Here is an 18,830-nt window from a genome sequence, read left to right as displayed (position 1 = left end):
CCAGATTCAATTTAAAATAGGTAGAAGGTTAATAGCAGAGAAACAAAACCTTAAGATGGTGGCTACATATACCCTGAAGCTGGATGTAAACTAGTAAAGTTTTGGTGTCAACAGAACTGAATGCATTTCCATTACATGAGAATCAGGCCTGAGAAACTTCAATAATACTACAAATAGGAGGGGGACATCAACAAATACTTATTTCCAGTCTTTCCAGTTAAAGCCAAAGATTACTTTGAAGATTGTGAAATTCTAAGATAGAGGTTGCTTAGATAGGCAGGTATTTCTAGCTACATTTGACAGATGAGGAAAGAGAGATGCAAAATACTAATGCCAGTGTATAAATCAATTTTTAGAAAAGGAATTGTGTGCTTTAATCAATTTAGTCCCACAGACTTCAACAGGACTTGCATACAGTCCCACAGACTTCAATAGGGCTTGTGTACATGTTTGTACTTTACTGAATTGGGGACTTAAGTACATTATCCAAGGTTACATAGGAAGTCCCTGGCAAAGAAAATGTTACAAACACTGGTGCTGTTAGTGTCCTGTGCTCTTCCTGTTAAACCATGCTTTCCCCCTAGAGAAAGCCACACTCAAAATGTTATAACCAGAAAGTCACCATGTATTTCCAGTCATCCATCTTGTGAAGACTACGGTTTAATTAGCTTTCTGTTGCCAGCCTGGTCTTGGATCCTCTCCCACTCGAGAGAAAATGTTCTTGCACTTCAAATTTTTCATGGGTGGTCTCTGGCCACAGTAGAATTGTTGCAGAATTTCTAGGTGTAGTGTACAAAACATTTCAGAGCTATGGCACTAGAATTCCCAGGTAAGGTTAAACATAAAAACTTACTGTGTGTAGGTATAGAAAACTTCCCAGAGAAGGTAGTGCAAACAACTTCAACTTTGTTTCCCTTAGTCTACATCTAGGTAAAGCACTGTTCAGCAACTACCTTAACCAGAAAAGGCAAAACTGGAGGGAGATATGGATTAAAGCCAGGATTCAGGCCTGTGTATTTTGTACAGCACCAAACTCAAGGGGGGAATACATGGTCCTTCCCCTAGGGAGCTAAAGGTTCAATTATACTAAAAATAATCTGCCCCATGCAGAGATCAGAGATGTTTTCCTACGTTCCACAGTTTGCTGGTCTGCCAGTTATTGGTTTCTGGGTTATCAAAGGAAAGTATTGTTTTCATCTTCAACAAGACTTTAAAAAGTAACACGGATATCAAAGTTAACTGGCTAACTCTTTTTATAGATAAAGAAGTTGAAACATGGAGCACAAGATTCATTCAACCAGACATTGATCCTCTCGTAACAATAGGTCCTATGTGGCTGTATGTCTGGGACAAGATATCTCTGTACGTGGATAGTATCAAAACTGTACTTGGCCAATTATACCACAGTCCCTGGACACATACTTTTGTTTGTATAAATTACAGTTTAGCAGCTGGCTGCCCTCAGATCCAGGAGTTGCAAGAACAGAACATAAAAAAGGTTTAAACTGCAGATCACATCTTTCTTTAATAGTTACACTTGCCTTTAATTCTGTTTTGCTCCAGATACAGTAGCAAGGACCTAAGAAGTTGAGCAGTGTACAAAAAGCAGGTCCAATATAATTAAACGTTCTTGGTAACTTAAAGACAAACAGATACATAGCTGAGTATTTTGTTTTTAAAGTAACTGTTCACTCTAAACAGGTTACTTTTTTTTGGTTCAAGATTTATCTTTAAAACTTATACTGTAGATTTTACCATATCTACTTTTTACATTACCGCAAGCAAATATATATGAGGAAACAATGTTTGGAAACTTTGGCTTCTCCCAAAAAAGGTTATTTGAGAAGAATAAGCTGTCCTCTTTAAAATACTGGCTCCTGAAACATTTTAAATACCATTTTATAACAGCATATGCTGCAGAAACCTTACTTCTCTCCTCAGCAAGTGAAGATTTGTAATGCAGATGGTGAATTCAATAGTGCTCTCTCATTTACATGTTCAGAAACTTATATTTGTTTAGATTGGAAAATAATGGTCCAAGAAACAGTTCATTTCTGTCTTAATCATTTGAAAAGCTTCTTTCTTTTCTTTCTCCACTGTTTATTATCCTTGTCTTCAGTATCATCAGGAGGGTCTGGCATTATGAAACCATCAGTCAGTTTATAATACACTATTGTGGAATCCGATTCAACTATGGCCAGGATGACAGACAGTGGTGAATCTGGTTTATCTAGCTGAGCACATGCTTTCTTCATGATCTCTCTTATCCTGACAGAAGAGAAAGAGAAAAAAGAGAGTCAAGGAGCAATCTAGTCATACATTTAAAAACAGCAAACCCAAAAGATGCAACACCACCTCTTTCTCAGGGCTTATGTAACAGCAAATCATGAACATTTATTTCCAATGGATCTTTTGTCTGTTAAAGGATGTTCCTACAGGTACACACCAGTGATGATATTACTTAGTAACCAATTCATTTTACCATTCAAACCTTTTGGTATCATTAGATTAGCTGACACCCCTTCTGTTGTAAACCACATAAAAAACAAAACCAAAAAAACCCCAATCCAGCCACCTGCCTTTGGTACATATGAATGTCATCATTAATATTTATAGGACAAGATAAGAGGTTTTAGCTTACTGACACTCTTATGTTAATAATCATTGGCTCCTACACATGTGGGGAGCCTGCTCTGACGTGCTGAAAATCCAGTGCATCAGAGCGGACTCAGTTAATCAAGTCTGCTGGAGCATGGAAATTCATGCGCTCTGGCAGCCCCGTGTGTCACGTGCATCAGCATCACCTCGCATCTTCACGCTGAAAAACTGGCAGCAGGGTGCTTTGAACTAAAACACGTCTGATGAGCTTTAGTTCAAAGTGCTCCGTTGTCATTTTTACAGCATGGGGACACATGGTGATGCTGATACATGTGATGTGCGGGTGCTTTTAATTAGTGCAGCTCGCTAATTAAAGCGCCTGGCACCGCATCCAGGAGCATGTGTAAAAATGCCCTATATTTCTGGAGTTAAAAGAAATTCATTTCCTTTCTTAAATGCTAAAGAAAAATTAGAAGATGTTAACTTTTAGCTAAAAATTCTCCAATTGCACAGACTGCTGCAGGGAATGGATTCATTTTGACATTTCCAGTTACACCACCCAGGGATATATCAGTCGATTACATTCCTATCTTAATCATCTCTACTTCTAGAGGTGCTGATACATTTGTCCCATATTGGATCAGCACTAATCTAAGGAAAAATGACTGTACCGGCAATCAGCTTTTTTTGGCTGATGTGGCCGATAATGCCACCGATAAATGCCCTGTGCAGCGCAGCATGCAGCTGGCCAGGAGCACAACCCAGCAGAAGGGAGAGCAGCCAGGTCTAGCTTGTAAGTCTGTTGTGAGGGAAGGAGTATTGGGGGGGGGGGGGGGACGACAAATTGAGGTCCCAGCATGAGAGAGGGAGTGAGGTTGGGGGAGGTGCTGCCCAGCCAGGGCAGAGCAGGGCACAACTCCCACCACTGCACACGCTCCAGGAGGGCATGGGGGGCACGTGCCATGCAGATCTGCATGTGGGGTGAGGGCAGGCTGCCACTGTGGGCTGGGATGGCGCTGGGCTCTCCTGACGGGGGTTGGGTCAAGCTGCGGCAGCGCTGGGATGGGGCTATGGGTGGGGGGGCCTGCAGCCACCCCAAAATTCACTGTAGCTCCCTCCCTCAGCACAGCTGCTGCCCACCCCAAGTACAACCCCCCTGCTGGGAAGAGCCCAGCTCCATTCCAGCCCCAGCCTGCAGTGGCAGCCTACCCTCACCCTGCATGCAGACCCAGAGGGCACACAACCCCCCATGCCCTCCCAGGGCATGTGCAGCAGCGGGATCCACCCACCCTCCAGACAAGCTGTTCACAGCTCCATCCCATGCTCCGCTCCAGCTGTGCAGCACCTACCCCTGTCCCTGCCCCCCCCCCACTCCCTCCCTTACCACACGGTCCTTTATCTGCACCTCCCTCCTTGCCCCTACCCCAACAGACTTACCAGCTGGACACTGTTCTCCAAATGCCCAGCTGCATATTGGCAACCAGATCAGTATCAGCTGGTATGGCTCATTAAAAAATTGGCCATCAGTATCAACCCAAAAGATTGCTATTGGTACACCCCTATATACTACTATGGGTTTTTAAGAGACCATTTGTCCTGACCTATATACGGTACAAACACATATTCACATAGCCCTCCTCTGCTTCCCCCTACAGGGTGTGTACATATGTGGGGAAAGGAAGCAGAGGAGGGCATTAGCATAATTTGATGTATGCCCCAGTTAAACACAGGGACAGGCAAATTCTAGCCCATGAGCCACATCGGGCCTGCAGTGACTCCATTTCCCAGCAGCCCCCACATGTGTTGCGGCAGCTGGTTTCCATGAAGACTCCAGGGGCAGTGGGGCCGTGGCAGCACCGGGCCAAGGTTTCCATGGAAACTGTCACCAGCAGCACTAGCAGGGCATGCAGCTGGATGGGGAGTTGCTCTGGGGCTGGGATCTTGCGTCAGTGACGGTGTGGTCTGGAGCTGGAGCAGAGCTGTGATCCACTGCCTGTATACCCTGGGCAGGGATGTGCAAGATCCCAGCCCCAGAACAGGTCTTCTTCTGCAACCCTTCATTAAAAAATTAGAGGATCAAAGATAAATTAAATGGGATGTGGTAGAGGATAATGCAGCACTGCAGACCTCTCCAGGCTGCTCGGGACATGACCCTTTCAGTGATGTAATAACAGTCTCAGAATTTGAACCCAGCTGTAGGACTGCAGTCAGACTTTGTGGGGTTGAAGTGGAGGTGGGTGGTTTGGAGTGGGTGCACTGGAGTGGGGGTGGGTGGTTTGGAGCCCCTCTGAGATGAGGGACTCCAATCCGCTCTAGCACTGGCTGGGCAAACCCCTGCCTGAGCTCCCTCCTCTTCCTTCTGCCCCCCCTCCCACCATGCAGACAGCACCAGGGACAGGGCTGGGCTGCATCACCCCAGCCACTTGAGCAAACAGAAGTTAATGAAGGCGCTTCACTCTGGAGCACCTTCATCTGAACTCTCATATAGCGAGGGTTAATTTGTCATGTGATCGGGGACTTCTAAAGCTCTCTGCAACTGTGCACTTCTGTCAGGACATGACCGTAGAGCACTTTCAAGGGGCTGATCATGTGACAAATGAAACTTCTGTCTGCACTCCCAATTACGCTATTAATAGGGCCTGCTTCAAAATGAGGTTTCTCTTCAGAGGCTTGCATACCATGAAACTAGAGTCACAATGGCACCCTCTAGTGACAGCATCTAATATAGTCAAAACCATAAATTATGATTACTATTTTGGACAGCAGTATGGCATTGTTGTAATAAGTGCCACTTTTCAATAGATTAGTAAATACAATCTTTTAAAATGAAGTATACGTTTATGATAGCAGAATTACAGCATTTCTCTTTGCCATGTCAAAAATGGAACTGTACAGTACAATATATAATTAACTCAGTGCCTCAGGCTCCAGAATAGCCCTGTTCATCCAGAGGTTCAGGCTGCCTAGAAGTTCAGGGACAGATATCCTACACATGCCACCTTCAAGGGATTCATGCCAACAACTGCTTACTAAAACTGAAAGGCAGCTACATCCCCAAGAGAGCCTAGAGAACAATCAAGTATTTGTGCTGCTGGAAGCACAGTGGGAAGTCTGCTGAGCTAAAATATTCTGCAAGCATTTTCCCCCATTTTCTGAAGAAAAGTCATTGAATGTTAAAAAACAGAAGCAGCTAAGGTTTTGGGTTTCACCAGAAACAGATCTTGATCTTCAGCAGAGGCAATGGGGCACAAAAATGCAGAGACAGGTAAGCTAGGGGGAATTAAGCTCTGCAGGAAGTGAGAAAATAAAAGAAACTCACTTTTCTGAATTATTGGAATATTCCCAGAGCAAGTGGCATTTTACTTCTTCTTTCTAATGAAAAAAAAACCTTTCCCCATCTCTTAGATTTTTTTGCATTTTACCTCATCCATCCATGCCTGCAATTTTGCAGGGCAGATCCTGCTTCCAGCAAAGCCAGTGTGATCACAACTGGGCTCTGAATTTGTAAACAAAACCCTACCAACCACATAGGCCATCCAACTTGCAGGAGGTGAAATGGATTTCATCAAAAAGGCATTCATCATGGCAAATCCCAAAGAGATGGAGCCTTTTTGAAGCTCATGAAAGAGGCACTGCTGTACAAATCTACAATCTGTAACAGTTGGCCTTTCTGAAGCCCTTTCCAGCACAAGAGCTTAAAGGGCTTTATAAATAATGAATTAAGACTAATAACTGCAAAGTAGGTATTCTAGCCATTTTACAGAAGAGACAACTGAAGCAGTGAAATTACTTAGCTTAACTGTCAAATGGGATGTCTGTAGCCAAGGCAGAAGCGCTACCCAGAACTGTGAAAGAGGCTAAACACAAGTCAAGGGCTTATTAGGCAGGATATTTTAAGTAGAAACTGGAAAGTGCTAGTATTATTGTACAAAGGCATTAGTAAGACCCAATTTAGAATACTGTATACCACTCTGGTCACTCGTAATTACAAAGAAGAAGAATTTAAACTAGAACAGATACAAAAAGGGTTGCTAGACAGAGAAGCAGAGAATCTGTCTTACAAAAAGAAAAATGGAATCTGGCTTGTTTAGCTTAGGAAAACAAAGATTGCAAGGGTAGGATTATTTTTTTAGAAATACAGTTGCAAGGTGAATATACCAGGAAGGGAGAAGAGCTATTAACCTACAAGAAAAAGAAAACAAGATCTAATAGCTACATGCTGGTCACAAAGAGTGAAACTGGAAGTTAGAAGGTGGTTTCTAATAAGCAAAACGAGTTAACTTGTGAACAGACTAGTGGTGGCAAGGAACCCAAACTGTTTCAAGACGGAGCCTGACACGTTTATGGAAGGGATAGAATAATGATTGGGTTATTCTTAGATCAAGGAGCAGTGACCATGTCTACACAAGATGCTGACTGTGTAGTTGTTACTGTACAGCCATTTAGTACTTTTATATACAAGTACTAAATGACTGTGTAGTAACTGGAGTTACTGCACAATAGCAACGCCAAACAGCTTTAGGTGATGCTGGCTGTGCAGTAACTTGTTACTACTGTGCAGCAGCGTCGCATCAGGCTTCATGCTACATGATGCTACTGCACAGTAATAATGAGCTACTGCGTAGTCAACTTCTCATGTAGGCATGGCCAGTAGGTATGACAGAAATACCAAATATTTGGATGGGTTTAATGGGGTTGAAAGAAAAATCTCTGTGCGAATGATTTCTGGCTATCCCATGCTTCAGAGCTTCTGCTACACTCCTGTAGAGGCTAAAAGATTCTTTTTCATCCCTCACCAAGCACTTGACACAGGCTAAAACATGCAAGTGCTCCTAAAAAGCACTTAGAAACTACTCAGGGTCCTGGCTGAAGGGTCTTGCTCATGTACTCAAGGGAAAACTGACTACTAAACTTGGGGGAGAGGGAAAAATTCCCCTCTCCCCCAAGTCAGCCACATAAAAATACTCCAAGAGATCTTTGCCATTCTTTGTATTGCAGGGCATGGCCTTTTATTACATTAAAATACATTCGAATGAACCTAACAAATTCCTTGCCATTGCAACGACCAAGGCCTTGACAGCTCCCTTGTGTGCCACAGATCAAAAGCAGGGGAACACCTGGCTTTTTTTCTTCCCTTAGGACACTTTATGGCTGTGATGCAGGAATGGACAGAGAGGCTGATCTTGTGGAGCGCTTTGGATAATTAGTTGCCTGCAAATGCAGAGGCAGTTCCCATCCAGTCCTATGTTTCTTTTTTGATTTCCACTCTCACTGAGCCATATCCTTACTAAACAATTTACTCAAGGCAACCACTCTGGCTGCAACCCCATCCTTCATACATAGTTACTGCTATGAAGCAAAGTGGGGAAAAAAGGTATTAACATTCCTGTAAAGTTTACTGGTGTTAAAAGTGGCAGCTAAAAATCACCGTCAAGATTAGAGGAAAACATTTCCACAATTTAGTTTCTGTATGTGACAGCAGTTTTTATTCGGGGAAAAACAGTGACAGAAGGTGCAAGCCATCAATTTCACCTGTTACGAGTATTTTACAGGATAGGCAAAGGTGGCAGTGAAGTCGAGTACTAGTGGGAAATTCATGTCGTTCACTCAGTAGCATAACTAAAGGGGGGGCAATTTGGGCAGCAGCCCCAGGCACCGCCTTTGTAGGGGGCCTCAAAAGCAGCCATTGCTGCAGCGAAACTCAATTGTACCAAAGAATTCAGCAGAGCAGGAACCAGCGCTGCCCTGGGCATGGAGCTGTGCTGCTACGCCTCTGCATTCACTTATGGCAAATACAAGTAGCCAATACTAATCACTTTATTTTAATGAACTTCTTGAAGGCTCTTAGGTACCACAATGAGAGGTATGATCCTGAAAAGTAAGGGCAGGGTCTAGAACCAATTTTAAAGAGAATTAGATTTCAAGTCAATACATCCATTCAAAGAGGGAGAGGGGCTCTTTTTGGGGTGGGGTAGGAAAACATGATGGAAAGAAGCAGTTCAGTAAAAGCAGATGGACTCCAGGCATCTTTAAAAAATGCACTGGTTTCCTGCCCAAATCATATTTAGTTAAATTTTCAAAAGAGCAAACTGGCCAAGCAGGAATCAGGATATGGGCAGTGACTGTAACAAGATAGAAAGAGGAAGACAAAACAATTTATTGTAGTGAAATTCCCTGTGCAAAAGCCTCTAATAAACAGAGGAAATACTGAATGCTCTAAGCAGTTCATATGTTGAAATGATAGCCAAAATGAGCTATTACCTTTCTTAACAAGAAAGCTGAAGGCTTTGAATTTGTCTTTTATAGCTCGATGAAAATTCACCAAAAGCTTGACTAGACTGAACAGTTCCCTCCTCTTCATGCATGAGAAGATGCAATTCAAGGCTGGTGATTTAATGGAAGTTGGTTTCTGTACACACATGAATTAGTGCTTTATCTGACTTGTACAGAAGACACAGGTTGCTTGCTTGTAAAAACCAAGTCTCCACAATATTACAGAGGCAACAGAGCAGCCTAGCCTGAAAACAAATACTTTAAATATTGCTCTCAAATCAGATTTTGACCCAAAGTGTGGTATGCTGGGGGGGAAGGGCAGAATTGTTATCCTTTAAATCCGAGGCCCAATGCCCTTCATCTCAATTTTGAGGAAAATGAGGCAGGAGGAAAAAGTTACATTTTTAATATAAGAATAGGTGCCACCCTGTTTTTGAGGTGTGTCAGAATTATGGTTGTGAAGAGAACTCAAGGTAAAATGAACTAGAGAAATTATAGTATTCATAAATAGTGGAGGTGTAGAAAATAGTGGAGGAAATGATGACTGATCATTCTGAATGTGAATACCCACACTTACAATTCAAAGGGGCCTGCACCTCAGTATTCATAAATATAACTAAGCAAAACTGTTTACGTATCAGTCGACAAAAACTTTCCCCAGTTACAAATTCACAGATGTTTTAAAAAAAAAAATGAAAAAGTCTGGCATTCCTTTTTCTTCCCAAATTTTATGAAAACAAACTGTTCCAATTTATGACTGAACATTTCTGCATATATTCTTTCATGGGGAAACTATTTTTAAGCAAATGAGTTCTTCCCAGTCTGCTTGAAGTGTAAGTATTGAAGAACTGGGAATTTTATTTTTCAAATTTGCAGAGTAATCAGATAGGGCCTAGGAAAAAGTGATGCCCTCCCATATCAGTAACACAAATAACATTCTCTAAGCCAGTCATTTTCAATCTGTGATCCACGGATCCCTGGGGGTGCACAGGCTATGTCTCAGGCATATGTTTTTTTCTCGTTTTTAAATGGGGGGAGTGCAGATGGAGGCCCCCGTGGTGATGGAGGGAGTGGAGCTGGGGCATGGGATGGAGCCACGAGCACCTCATCCGGGGGACACAGGGGGGAGGGGGATGGCAGCTCACACTGCTACATGCCCTCCAGAAGGGCATGAGGGGGTGTCCCCAGATCAGCATGCAGGGCGAGGGCAGGCTGCCACTGTGGGCTGGGGCCGGAGGCACCAGGCTCTTCCCAGCTGGGTTTGGGCCGGGCTGAGCTTGGGGGGGTGGCAATGGTGCTGAGACATGGCTATGGTGGGTGGGGTGGGGGGAGGGGCACAGCCACCCCAAAATTTGTCATAGCCCCCTCAAACCCCTCTCCCAGCACTGCCACCACCTGCTCTGAGCGCAGCCTAGCCCAACATCCCTGCCAGGAACAGCCAAGTGCTGCCCCAGCCCACAACGGCTTAGTCCCGTGCCCTGCCCCAGCCCCACTCCCTTCCCCACCACAGGGACCTGTATTTGCCCCTCCCATGCCCCTTCCCTCACAACAGATCGACCAGCTGGACCCAGCCGCTCTGCACGCTGCCGGGCTGTGCTCCTGGCTGCCCACGTGCTGTGCTGTGACTGCGCGCATCCATGCAGCATTTATCGGTGGCATTATTAATCACATCAGTTTTGCTTACCCCCTACGACCTTTTTAAGTACCCCTAGAGGTACACGTACCCTCGGTTGACAACCACTGATCTAAAGGGTCCGGGAAAGATGACTACGATCAATCTGTATGCGAGTACCCACACTTACAATTCAAAGGGGTCTCCACCTCCATTTGAAATTTTTTAGGAGTCTCTAAATAAAGAAAAGTTTGAAAACCACTGCTCTAAGCAAATACCTGCTCTGACAAACCTGCCCTGGCAACGACCTTTTAATTCTACAGAAGCTAAAAAAAAAAAGAATGAAAAGCTTTTTAAAAGCTCACTGAAATCCTGTGTACACTTGTAGGCATGCTTCATTTTGTTTGTAAGAGCAATGTCATTGACTGGAAAGGGTTTGCCTGTGCTTAAGAAGCTTTGCCAATCCGGGAACTTAATTCTGAAACACTGACAATTAGACACAGACATAGTTGCCTGGCTGCATTAATTGACAGACAACAAGCAGAGCCAAGGAACTAGGTGGCCAAGATAAATGGATTCCTCTTACAGGGCATAAACAAGGAGGAATGACTATTTAATTCAGCAGGGATCAAAAAAATAGTTTGCCAGGATGTGGAAAGCCTCCATTTGGTTGGGGAAAGGGATGATGACACGAGAAAAATAAAATAAAATAATGAAACAGAATCTTGTTCTCAAGGTGTTCACATAGGTCCCATTTTAAGCACACAGGCAGTGGAGTGGGCACATCCTCTGCCTATAGAGCCCAAAGCTGCTTGTCATTTTATGTAGTAAAATCAACTATAGGATTGTAGTCAGCATGGGCCAGACCCTGCTTCCACTGAGGTCAGGAAGTGTTTTGCAAGACATTAGTATGAGGAGTACTGGGCTTCGTGCAGGTAGGGTGGGGTGCCCTGCCTATGTGGAGCTGCTTGCTGGATTGAGGCCTCGGACTATAAGCAGGACTGCTTTTCCTTCTGAAATTGTCTGAATTAATCTGATGAGCTCAGTAGCATGAGGAAAAAATTGAAATCAATTACCACATTTCAAAACCAAGGTTCAAGGTGATTCAAGAAATTGTTGTAAAAAAGCTATACCCCGATCCCTCTCATTTTTCTTAGCAATTCCTACTGCACTTTCAATACAGTCCCTTCAAAGACTTGCTTCCCAGACAAGAAAGAATCCGCATTCCCTGCCTAGTCATCTGGAGAAGCAGAGCTGGCAGATCTCTAAAGCTGTTTTGAGAGGAAAAAATCACGACCTGAACAGCTCCTACCTGCTCTAAGACCTGGTGCTTACTAGCTAAGTAAGTAAATACTGTCTGTTTGGTAACTTCTTCTGTACTGAGCTCATTGTTTCCAAGTCAGGTGTAGTAAAAACTACAGATGCTGCATTTCAAACCCTGATTTCACCCTTTAAAACAACATAATTTGAATTTACAGAAGCTCCTTTGTCCTTTCCCATCCAGTAAAATGAAATGCAGAAAGAAAAAAAAAAAGCAAGCGCATTTTGCTCAAAAGAAAAGCATTGCTTCTCAAAGAGCAAATGCTTTTCTTGCCATGAGCTAACTGTGAAGTGGTATTGTATATTTGTAGGAAATGACAATAGGTACTTGTGACCAGCAGCAAGCTTGAAATTTTAGTAGAAAAATGGGCCATTGTCAGGAGGAGGAACAGGGTTGGGGAAAAAGAGTCAGAGATACTGCACTTCCCACCTACTTTAAAAATGCGTTTTAGAAATAGCCTGTATATGTGATGCATGACTTGGGGGCTATTTACAGTATAATGATTTCTCTAGACCAGTAGATCTCAAGTTTTATATAACTGAGGCATCCCTCCCATAACTTCAATATAACTTCCCATAACTTCTGTGAACTGAGCTGCATCCCATTTCAAAAACGAATTTATTATAGTACTTACATGTTTGAAGAGGGGCAGGGAAGGAGAAGGAGCAGCTAACAGGGAAATGCCAGCACTGCAGTGAGTTGGGGGAAGAGGAAGAGTGGCTGGAAAGGAAGACTGTGGCCCTCATCTTGCTTATCTCCTCTCTTCCAGCAGCACCCCACTGAGGCTGTCATAGCACCTTGGTTGAGAATTACTGCTGTACCTTTTGCATAATATATATCCCACCAAGAAAACTGACACTGAGCTGCATTATGCACATCATCAGATGGGAAGGGGCAGGCCTTCCCATCAGCAGGCATTCATGAAATTTCAACATAGGTATGTTTGGGAATGAGCTTTGTGCCCTTTTTATGGTGACCTTTGAGGCACCAGTCATGGTATACTGGAGGCACAGAATCATACATTCAATTGTACCAATACATTGAACATACTATTTTCCTATTGGGTATAAACAAATACAAAGTTTTAATGAACTCATCTACCAGTTGAAAACTGTATTAGCCAGAACATATTTTAATGACAACATAGCTGATATATTTACTCTGCAGCAAGGACTGGTCACAAACTGTACTTTTAGTCAATGTAATTCATTCACTCTGCCACTCAAACACATATCCTTCCAGTAATGGATTCCATCCACGCTGATGCCAGAAACAGAGCAAACAGTACCACCACAGTACAAACAAATTCAAACTCCATGAATGTAAAGCCCAATGAAAAACCAGAAGATAGGATGCAAGTTTGTGCAGCACTTCCCAGATATATGCATGTTAAAACAAGAACTGCTGGCATCCACCCAACACCAGAGTGGAAACCTTGATTCTCTGATGGAAAACCACCACACTCAAGTAAACCAAAAAAGGCATGTGTATAAGTAAGTTCACTGAGACTAGCTAACATCCCTCTCTGCTAGTTTTCCCTTCCCTCCAAAAGAAAAAAATATTGTGTATCATTTTCCAAACCCCAAATCTTGAATAGCAAAATACCTTTCTCTAAGCGAGAGAGAAAAAATGAAGGATTTTTTCTTATGACTGTATCTGACAAAAATAACCCCAACCGAGTGAGAATAAATATTTATTTTAGGTACTTTAGAAGTACTAACTTTTCTGTATAAATCCCTTGAGAGGCAATTCTTACCACATTACAGAGGAGAAAAAATGACACACAGAAGGTAAAAGGAGTCAATGGCAAAGATCCTTTGTTCAAATCCTGCCTCGCAAACACACATCACTGGGTGTGTTTATTGTTAATTAAATTTTATTTAAAATTTGCATGTGCTTCCAAAGTTTATGAACACAGACTCTTCATCCTATATTGGAAATCATAAACCAGGGGTGGGTAAGTCTTAAGAAAAAAAAAAATCTATGAAATGTTCCAAATACTAGAAGGAATTCTGCTCGCATTAGAATTTGTTCTCTCTCTGCAATTTAAAAAAAAAAATGTTTCTTTCAGACCTTAATCTGAGTTGCCAGCCGCCCTTTCACTATTCCCTCCCTCCATTTTATCTTACTACTATACCAGCATGAAGTATCTGGTAATCACCTTCTCACCTCTCATGGCTGAATGACATGTGGACAGGTGTGGGCACCACCACTTGGAAGCTCTCAGTTTCTCTCTCGCGTCCCTGGAGACATACTAGCTGCAACTCTCCTAATCCAAAGCATGTCACCTCTGGCCAATTTCTCCCTTGAAGTGTCCATTATTGAAAAGAGAGAATAAAAACATAGGTCTCACTCGGTTTGCATTGTTGAGACTAAAGCTAACTTCCCACTGTCTTTTTATATTTTACTCGTCTGAAAAATACTTCTCCCAAGATTTTTTTTCCCGTTCAGCTTTAAGTTATCAATTTATGAATAATACATCTGCAAAGTGACTGACAGTCATTAAAGGCCAGATCCTCAACTCATTTCATTCCAAATGCCCAGCACTGGACTGCTGGGCCACCTTCGGCAAGACACTTCCCCTTTCTATACCTCCATTTCCCTCCTTCCTTTCATTTTTATTTATTTACATGGTAAGTTCTTTAGGGCACAGGATGTCTCCAATAATGTACCCAAAGAGCACCTAGCACAAACTGACATCAATCATAGTTGAGGGCTACAGTTACCACTGTAATGCAAAGAATAAACTTTCCACCCCAGGGCACCTAGCACTAGCTATCTCCATGTGCCCCACTGGTAGCTGATCGGCATAACACAGGGTCAGCAATATCTTAGGAGGGGCAGATCGAAATAACAGTTTAGTCTGAGGCGGGTTAGCACTTCCAACCTGGCCACCACTGCTTCTCTGTGCTACTGATGCATGAGTGAGCTGCCAAATGCCCCCACTGCTGAATTGCCTTGTTGCTGAAATGCCATCAACCCCTCTGTAACTGTAAAAAAAAAAAAAGGATACTGGGCTAGATGTCTTGGCCCAGTCTTATGTCTTATGACTTGGCTAACCTCAGATTGTCATATGCTAAGCCAGAGGAGGCCAACCTGCAAGCAGCACAGGTGTAACAAGTGACATGGGCTTCACAGGCTGAATGAAATTGCTTGGCAGCCTGGATCTGGCCCATGGGCCATAGATTGCTGACCCCTGGTGTAACCAACTACTGTCCTTTGCTTAATTTTGGAGGGGATACCCAGGGCATGGGATCTGTACTCTTAGTATGTAGGTTTTAAGAGTCACAATGCATACTGTGTCAGTTTATTGCTCGCATTTCTCATCCCATACTGGCAAAAGTTCACTGATTTACCTTCTAAGAGGTCCAAGTAAACCAAGAAGGCAGCATAGACTTGAGTGCTGTCTGCTACATCCATCGACATCATCTCTGTAAACTGAAACCCGACATGCAACAGTGATGAAGTAGAAGCTCTATATATCTAAAATAAAAGTTTTCCATAAAACCCCCAAATAGGTAACATACATAAACTCTTCCAAAAGAGCATGAGAAAGCATGGACCCTGTTTAAAGTACTACTAAAATTCAGATAGAGAGTAAGTGCCAATGAAAATTGGCCTCTTATAATAATATATTTTTTAAGTTACACTTCTGGTGCACTCACAAAAAAGGAATAAAAGAATCTTGACTGTTCACAGAAGAGAGTTGTGTTTGTGAAGAAAAGTAAAACTCTCAGAACCTATTTCTTCTGTGTTATGTCAACATAAGATGGCCAGTTTATACAACTCAGTGTTTTTGTATGTTAAAAAATTAAAATTAATTCAAAAAGCTGAAAGTCCCAGTGATTTAGAATGGCAAGATTTACAGTTCCAAGCCCTCATAATGCACACAATAATATTCTTTAATAGCTCTGATCACAGAATGAAAACAATGCACAAGATGCACTTAAAGATTTTGGAAAACTTATGACATTAAAATCACATCATTCCATTGAGTATCCCTCCTCAGGAAAAGGCATAACTTTGACAACACCAAGAATTAGTTATCAGAAATGTGTTACTTCTCTAGATCAACTGTTTTAGAGCCATCTAAGACAGAGTTAATATCCTAAAGCAGTGGTTCCCAATCTGTGGTACATGTACCACCAGTGGTACGCAGACAACCTGTGAGGGGTACATGGCAGCAGCAGGCCAGTGCTGCACATTGCAGTGAAGGGCGCAACCTCTGCCTGGCTGTCTGTATCGCCAGCACTCCCTGTATGCACATGCAGCTCTTGCATTCATTGGGCATGGGAGGAAAGCCCCGCGTGCTGGGGCCATCTGCTTTCCCAGCCAGGGCTGCAGGGCACAGGAGGGAAGCCTTCTTCCCGGCACCTTCACCTGGGAAGCGGGGAAGGCAGCCAGCTCCAATGTGCAGAGCTTTCCTCCTATACCTGGCAAGTGCAGGAAGCACTGGCAATACAGACTGTCTGATGGAGGATGCGCTCCTTGCTGCAATGTGCAGCGCTGGCTGGAGTCATGCCCTGCCAAGTACGCTGAGCACCCCCACGTGCTGCTGCACCATGAGGGGGAGGGGGGGAGTGCAGGGGTCCCCCCCTCCCTACATACCCAAACCCTGCCCCCAGAACCCACCACATATACAGAACCCACCACATATACACAACCTCCTAACATAGCCTATGTTCCCCCCACACACAGCCACACACCCTCACAAACCCCAACACACCCTACCATATACACACCCCACACCCCACCTGATGGTACTTAAGGTTGTATCGTTTTAAATTGGTGGTGTGCAATCTGTCAGAGCTTGGGAACTGCTGTCCTAAGGAATTTACAAGTAGAAGGTCTTTAGGATCAGAATGACGTTTAAAAAAATGCCTGCGAATCAACATGCAAATAAATAATATCAAAATAATAATGAAAATTCATTATAAGAACAGGAGGAGAAATGAGGGAGTGGAAAAGAAAGGCACTCTGTACCACTGTGTCTGGCTTGGTTCTATTTAAGTGCTCATCACATAAACTATAGATTGAAATATATTACTGTAATTGACCTATCCTCTCTCCTCTCCCAGGGAAATCCAATCATTGGTTTTCTTTTATTTAGCTGAGTTGCTTCAGTAGAGAGGTAGAGATGGAGAGAGACTAATGGGGTAAAGCTACTGCAGAGCAGCCAGCTTGGATCTGTTAGCTGTCAAAAAAACCCAACAAAAAACATTTCTTCAAGAAATCAAGCAAAAGTCCTCGTGAAATAGGAGGCAACAGCAGGGAAAAAAAAACCACAGCCAGGTTTGGTTTTTAATGAACGGGCTTTTAGCCACCTGAAATACATGGAAGAGGCAAACTCAAGGTAAAATTCACTTTCAAGGTTCTGAATAAGCTGCTGAAGCAGCTTGTGGGTTGCTGTTACTAGGCACGTCTACACATGAGCTTTAATGGGCAGTAGCTTATTTTACTGTGCATTAAAGCATCACATAAAAAACCATGCTATTTCACTAATGCAGTGAAATAGACTACTGTGCATTAAGCATCAACTAAAAATCACACAGGATCATTACTGTGCATCAAGGAAACCTAATGTGCATTTGTTTAGTCTTCAAGGGCATTTGTAGATGAGCTGGGGGGGGGGGTGCTAATTAGCTCAGCTTCAAGAGCTGCACTAATTCAAAGCACTGGAGCATCACCTGCATCAGCATCCTTGCACTGAAAAAAGGCAGCAGAGCACTTTGAACTAGAGCTTGTTGAATGAGCTTTAGTTTAAAGCGCCCTGCAGCCATTTTTCAGTGTGGGGACGCTGATACATGTAACACTGGAGTCTGCTGGAGCAAGGTGATTACCAGGGCCAACCTGTCCTATCTTGTGAAACCTGTGGCCGCAGGGGGCCCCGCAGCCAAGGGGCCCCTGCAGCCATGGACTCTGGTGCCACCCCCTCCTGCTCCGGCTTCTCTGCATCAGGGGGCCCCAAAACTATAACTTGCAGGGGGGCCCAAAAACTATGGGCCGGCCCTGGTGATTACCACACTCCAGCAGACTGCTCCAACACCTAAAATGACAGGGCATCAGAGCAGCCTCCTTGCACATGTATAGGAGTCCTCGGACTGGAGGCACTGCATGTGATGCTCAGTAGGAAAAGCACCTTAATGTCGCACCTTAATGTCCACCTGCTCAGTACAAAACAAAGCGAAGCAAAAAAAACCCCAAAAAACAAAAACCAACCCCAAAACCACCCCTCAAATCCCAGTTTGGGTACAGATAGGTGAGAAACAAAACACCGTTTGTTGCCTCTCTCTTTAAAAGGCAAATCAAACAACATAAAATAAACCCAAACCAAACGTGACTACAAGATACCCGTCGCTCTCGGGCAGAGGGCGGGTGAGCAGCCGGACGGGCGACAGGACGAAGGCGCGAGGAGCACGTGTGGCTGCAGAGCTGCGCTGCGACCGCCCCTGGCCGCATCCAGCTGTGCGGCAGCTGCAGGGGCAAAGCCCCACCGTCCCCGCCCCCGGCCGCCAGAAGGCCCCGCCCACCTTGGGGTGAGTCGCCATCCAGTTGCCACGGGCGCCCCGCTCTTGCCCCGCCGCCGGAGCCCGGCCGCCGCTGCTGCCCTCCTCCTCCTCCCCGTCCATGCCCTCCCACGTGCGCTGCAGCTTCGCTCCGGGCCGCGTCCGTCGCTAAAGCGCTCCCCGCCGGAACAAGCGGCCGCGCGCTGTGGTTCCGCCCTCCCTCTGCGGCCGGTCGCGTCTCTCCGGCCTTCTTCCTCGCTGGTGGCCCCGTGGCTGTGCTGGGGTCGGGGCAATGGCTCTAACTCGGTGTTTCCCATGTGCAGCGCCGCGCACCGAGAGCTACCGGGTCTCCTCGCTGCCCCCGGGAAAGAAGGGAAGCCCCACGGCCCCTGCAGCAGCTGGGAAGGGTGATTGATGTAAGGAGGGAGGGAAGTGGGGACTAGAGGAGACCCTGGCTGGAGGTAGAGGGGTTGAAGATGAAGCAAGGGAAGTTTAAGTTACTAATAGGAAGAACTTTCTC

The 18,830-nt window shown here is 44.3% G+C and overlaps 1 protein-coding gene across 2 annotated transcripts; it reads right to left on the bottom strand.

Moving 5' to 3' along the window:
* Positions 1-1,499: 1,499 nt before the first annotated feature.
* Positions 1,500-18,465, bottom strand: TSEN15 (tRNA splicing endonuclease subunit 15). 2 transcript variants are annotated; one of them, XM_019500308.2, is made up of 4 exons: positions 18,335-18,465; positions 15,161-15,242; positions 13,974-14,109; positions 1,500-2,268 (listed from the first exon to the last, which is right to left on the bottom strand). In XM_019500308.2, the coding sequence occupies exons 1-4, from the start codon at positions 18,431-18,433 to the stop codon at positions 2,064-2,066; spliced, it is 522 nt and encodes a 173-aa protein (XP_019355853.1). In that variant the 5' UTR covers positions 18,434-18,465; the 3' UTR covers positions 1,500-2,063. The 2 variants fall into 2 exon arrangements, with proteins under 2 accessions (XP_019355853.1, XP_059584369.1); XM_059728386.1 differs by lacking the exon at positions 18,335-18,465 and adding an exon at positions 18,156-18,278.
* Between the last annotated feature and the right edge of the window lie 365 nt (positions 18,466-18,830).

The sequence above is a fragment of the Alligator mississippiensis genome, chromosome 5, assembly GCF_030867095.1.
Source record: "Alligator mississippiensis isolate rAllMis1 chromosome 5, rAllMis1, whole genome shotgun sequence".
NCBI classification, from domain to species: Eukaryota; Metazoa; Chordata; order Crocodylia; family Alligatoridae; genus Alligator; species Alligator mississippiensis.
This window is presented reverse-complemented; position numbering and strand designations above follow the sequence as displayed.

What these genes read in the sequence shown, in the direction of transcription:
- TSEN15 (XM_059728386.1), bottom strand. Translation starts at nt 18,263, where the DNA reads ATGCGGCCAGGGGCGGTCGCAGCGCAGCTCTGCAGCCACACGTGCTCC. An exon ending in CCTCTGCCCGAGAGCGACGG is followed by an intron (nt 15,243 to 18,155) that starts GTATCTTGTAGT and finishes GTCGGGTTTCAG; the next exon opens with TTTACAGAGATGATGTCGAT. An exon ending in ATGTCATTCAGCCATGAGAG is followed by an intron (nt 2,269 to 13,973) that starts GTGAGAAGGTGA and finishes CTCTTCTGTCAG; the next exon opens with GATAAGAGAGATCATGAAGA.